Genomic DNA, 5,060 nt, shown 5'->3' on the forward strand with positions numbered 1-5,060 from the left:
TGTTTTCCTCTATTTTTTTACATTGATCACTGAGGAAGGCTTTCTTATCTCTTCTTGCTATTCTTTGGAACTCTGCATTCAGATGCTTATATCTTTCCTTTTCTCCCTTGTTTTTCACTTCTCTTCTGTTCACAGCCATTTGTAAGGCCTTCTCAGACAGCCATTTTGCTTTTTTGCATTTATTTTCCATGGGGATGGTCTTGATCCCTGTCTTCTGTACAATGTCACGAGCCGCCGTCCATAGTTCATCAGGTACTATATCTATCAGATCTAGGCCCTTAAATCTATTTCTCACTTCCACTGTATAATCATAAGGGATTTGATTAAGGTCATACCTGAATGGTCTAGTGGTTTTCCCTACTTTCTTCAATTGAAGTCTGAATTTGGCAATAAGGAGTTCATGGTCTGAGCCACAGTCAGCTCCTGGTCTTGTTTTTGTTGACTGTATAGAGCTTCTCCATCTTTGGCTGCAAAGAATATAATCAGTCTTCTTTCGGTGTTGACCATCTGGTGATGTCCATGTATAGAGTCTTCTCTTGTGTTGTTGGAAGAGGGTGTTTGTTATGACCAGTGCATTTTCTTGGCAAAACTCTATTAGTCTTTGCCCTGCTTCATTCCATATTCAAAGGCCAAATTTGCCTGTTACTCCACGTGTTTCTTGACTTCCAACTTTTGCATTCCAGTCCCCTATAATGAAAAGGACATCTTTTTGGGGTGTTAGTTCTAAAAGGTCTTGTAGGTCTTCATAGAACCGTTCAACTTCAGCTTCTTCAGCATTACTGGTTGAGGCATAGACTTGGATTACTGTAATATTGAATGGTTTGCCTTGGAAACAAACAGAGATCATTCTGTCATTTTTGAGATCGCATCCAAGTACTGCATTTCGGAATCTTTTGTTGACCATGATGACTACTCCATTTCTTCTGAGGGATTCCTGCCTGCAGTAGTAGATATAACAGTCTGAGTTAAATTCACCCATTCCAGTCCATTTTAGTTTGCTGATTCTTAGAATGTTGACATTCACTCTTGCCATCTCTTGTTTGACCACTTCAAATTTGCCTTGATTCATGGACCTGACATTCCAGGTTCCTATGAAATATTGCTGTTTACAGCATCAGACCTTGCTTCTATCACCAGTCACATCCACAGCTGGGTATTCTTTTTGCTTTGGCTCCTTCCCTTCATTCTTTCTGGAGTTATTTCTCCACTGATCTCCAGTAGCCTATCGGGCACCTACTGACCTGGGGAGTTTCTCTTTCAGTGGCCTATCATTTTGCCTTCTCATACTGTTCATGGGGTTCTCAAGGCAAGAATACTGAAGTGGTTTGCCATTCCCTTCTCCAGTGGGCCACATTCTGTCAGATCTCTCCACCATGACCCGCCCATCTTGGGTTGCCCCACGGGCATGGCTTAGTTTCATTGAGTTAGACAAGGCTGTGGTCTTAGTGTGATTAGATTGACTATTCTGTGAGTATGGTTTCAGTGTGTCTGCCCTCTGATGCCCTCTTGCAACATCTACCATCTTACTTGGGTTTTTCTTACCTTGGGCGTGGGGTATCTCTTCACGGCTGCTCCAGCAAAGCGCAGCCATTGGTCCTTATCTTGGACAAGGGGTATTTCCTTACCACCGCCCTTCCTGAACTTCAATGTGGGATAGCTCCTCTAGGCCCTCCTGTGCCCACGCAGCCACCTCTAAGCAGCCACCACTAATAAGTATTATCTTAGTGATTTAAAAAAATTTTTTTGATGAGGCTTGAAACTTTTGACACAATTCTGAGAAATACTATGTTGTAAAGAAAAAAAAAAAAAAACACAAAACCCACAGGAAATTAACATGTGATACAGTATTATTAATTAAAGTAAAGATTTTGTTCAAGTTCCCAAAATTTTATGCTAGCACCCATTAGTTGTTTTCATACCTTTTAAAAATTTCACATTCTATTTAGTTGCATTGAGAAGCTTCAGCTGCATGCAACAGATTCTAATAAATTCTCTTTTCTTTTTTTTTATTCCATTACAGAGCTAAAAGATTAAATAACAAAGATGCTTAAATCTGTTCTACAATAACCACCTGCAAGTGATTGTTCATCTCTGTTTGTTCATCTTTACTGAAAAGATTAATGAGATCAGTGATCACTCAGTTAGTTGGTCAGTGTTATCTGACTTTTTGCAACCCCCTGGGCTGTAGCCCACAAACTCCTCTCACCATGGAATTTTCCAGGCAAGAATACTGGAGTGGGTTGTGTTTTCTGCCAACCTTGCTCCACCTACACCCAAAATGGTTTTTTCTGCTTGCCACTCAAGGTCATATTTCCTTGCTCATGAGCCTCAGCCAACCAGCACTGCAGTGAAAGGCTCCATCTCGCCAGTCCCAGAAACATTTCATGCCTGCCAGCCTCTGTTCAGCCATCGTGAATTATTTCTTGCTCAAGGCAATCCAGTTAAAATTTCCCACCATTCAACGGGCAACAACTACACCTTCTCCATAAGACTAGAATCCCAACTTTCTAAATATGTTACTTCCTTGTAAATTCATCTCTCAGCCCCAGGTCCTTCTTTAGAGAGCTCATTCAGTTCAATTTAGTTCAGTCGCTCAGTCGTATCCGACTCTTTGCGACCCCATGAGTTGCAGCACGCCAGGCCTCCCTGTCCATCACCAACTCCCGGAGTTCACTCAAACCCACGTCCATCAAGTCGGTGATGCCGTGTAGCCATCTCATCCTCTGTCACCCCCTTTTCCTCCTGCCCCCAATCCATCCCAGCATCAGAGTCTTTTCCAATGAGTCAACTCTTCTCATGAGGTGGCCAAAGTACTGGAGTTTTAGCTTTAGCATCATTCCTTCCAAAGAAATGGTGGACTACAATCCATGGAGTTGCAAGAGAGTCAGACACGAATTGGTGACTAAATGAAAACAGCTATTAATTGGTCACCAAGTCGTGTCTGACTCTCTTGCAACTCCATGGATTGTAATCCACCAGGCTGCTCTGTCAATGGGGTTTCCCATCAAGTGCACTGGAGTGGGTTGTCATTTCCTTCTCCAGGGGATCTTCCCAACCCAGGGGTCAAATCCATGTCTCTTGCATTGGGAAGAGAATTTTTACCACCCAGCCACCAGGGAAGCCCTTTGTAGTTAATACCCTGATACAATTATTTATTGTATGTGAACTCTTTCTATTCAAACTGCACTGTGGTCTGTCTCCTGGCTGGACCTCAACTGATACCATATGTAAAATAACAAACACAATGCCAGCCTTATAAGCATTTGAGAAATACTATTTCTTTTCACTGTACAACAAAGATTCAATGAACAAGAAAATCCCACAAAAGAATTTATATTGAGTTCAAAAAAAATGAATATTTTTAACATTTTATTTTCAATAATCAGTAGTAACCAACAACTCCATGTTACATAATAAGACAATTTGAATACCAATCCAATATTATAGGTTCTTAGCTTGTAGCTTCTGAAGACATTTGAGATCATCAGATAATAGATAAATATTGAATAAAAAGCATTAAGTTGTGATGAGGAGAGTGTGGGATGGGAGAAAGTAAACCTGGATTCCAGTCTAAACTTAAGGTCTGTGCTTAAGTTGTTGTTCAGTCCCTAAGTCCAATACTTTGCAACCTCACGGACTGCAGCATGCCAGGCACTTCTGTCATTCAGTGGATATCTGCAGTTATTATTCAGTCCCTTTTAGAGTCAACGTATTCATCTATAGATCAAGAGGATTGGAGGAAATTATCTGTTTTACTTCTACCTATAAAGTTCAGTGGATCTCTTTAATCACCATCTGCAGTCACTTTCTTTCTCCAGTGCTTCTTCATAGCATTTTTTACCTCAGCATTTCTGAGGGTATAGATTAAAGGGTTTAACATAGGGGCCACCATAGTGTAAAAGACAGCAACAGCTTTATCAATGGGCAGAGTGGTGACTGGGCGAAGATACACAAAGATACAGGGCACGAAAGACAAAACAACTACTGTGATGTGAGAGACACACGTAGAGAGGGCTCTGTGCCTCCCCTCCAAACTGTATGCCCTTAGGGAATGCAAGATGACTACATAGGAGACCAACAGGAGCAGGAAGTTTAACAGGCAGATGAACCCACTGTTGGCAGCAACAAAGAGACCAAGGATGTGGGTGTCCACACAGACAAGTTTCAACAAAGGGTACAAGTCACACATGAAGTGGTCTATGACATTGGGGCCACAGAAGGGCAGCCAGACTGTAAAGAGGACCTGAATGGTTGCATGGAGAAATCCTCCAGTCCAGGCCACCCCCAGCAGGAGGACGCACAGCCTGTGGCTCATGATGGCCGTGTAGTGCAGAGGTTTGCAGATGGCCACGTAGCGGTCATAGGCCATCTCTGTGAGCAGGATGATCTCAGTAGCACCAAAAATGTGTTCTGCATAGACTTGAGCCATACACCCATTAAACGAGATTGTCTTGATCTCTTGAAGGGAGTCCACAATCAACTTAGGAGCTGAAGAAGAAGAGTAAATTGTGTCTATCAAGGAAAGATGGGTCAGGAAGAAGTACATGGGGGAGTTCAGAGCCTGGCTGGTGGTAATGGTAACCACAATGAGCAGGTTGCCTGAGAGGGTTACCATGTACAAGACCAAAAACACCACAAACACTATTTTTTGCATTTGGGGGTTCTGTGTAAGACCTACTAGAATGAACACAGTCACATTCCTTTCATTCGCCATCTATGTGGTGTGGGTAATAAAAACTCTGGCAAGGAACACTTTATCTTTAAAAAAGAAAGAAAGAAAAAGGGAATATAAAAGAATGAATTACTACAAAACACTACCTTTTAACAGTACTCTGACAATATCACAATGATGCCTTCTTTTCCCCAAACTGTCTAGGAACACATGGACCAAAATTTCTCTTAGTTGACTCTCTTAGATTTTTTTTTTACATTTTTTTAATAGTTTTCAAAATTCTGGAGCTTGCCTTACTAATTTTAATCAGAAAATACATGTTTTTTTCTTGGAGCCTTAGGTTGAAACAGTGAATTCTTTAATTGAATGGTATATGTATGGGAAAAGA

The 5,060-nt window shown here is 41.5% G+C and overlaps 1 protein-coding gene across 1 annotated transcript; it reads right to left on the reverse strand.

Moving 5' to 3' along the window:
• Positions 1-3,784: 3,784 nt before the first annotated feature.
• Positions 3,785-4,714, reverse strand: LOC102270176 (olfactory receptor 4C12). The gene has a single exon (XM_005911227.2). The coding sequence runs from the start codon at positions 4,712-4,714 to the stop codon at positions 3,785-3,787; it is 930 nt and encodes a 309-aa protein (XP_005911289.2).
• Positions 4,715-5,060: the final 346 nt, after the last annotated feature.

This window comes from Bos mutus, chromosome 15 (genome assembly GCF_027580195.1).
Source record: "Bos mutus isolate GX-2022 chromosome 15, NWIPB_WYAK_1.1, whole genome shotgun sequence".
NCBI classification, from domain to species: domain Eukaryota; kingdom Metazoa; phylum Chordata; class Mammalia; order Artiodactyla; family Bovidae; genus Bos; species Bos mutus.

Coding starts and splice junctions, on each gene's coding strand:
- LOC102270176 (XM_005911227.2), bottom strand. CDS start 4,714: ATGGCGAATGAAAGGAATGTGACTGTGTTCATTCTAGTAGGTCTTACA.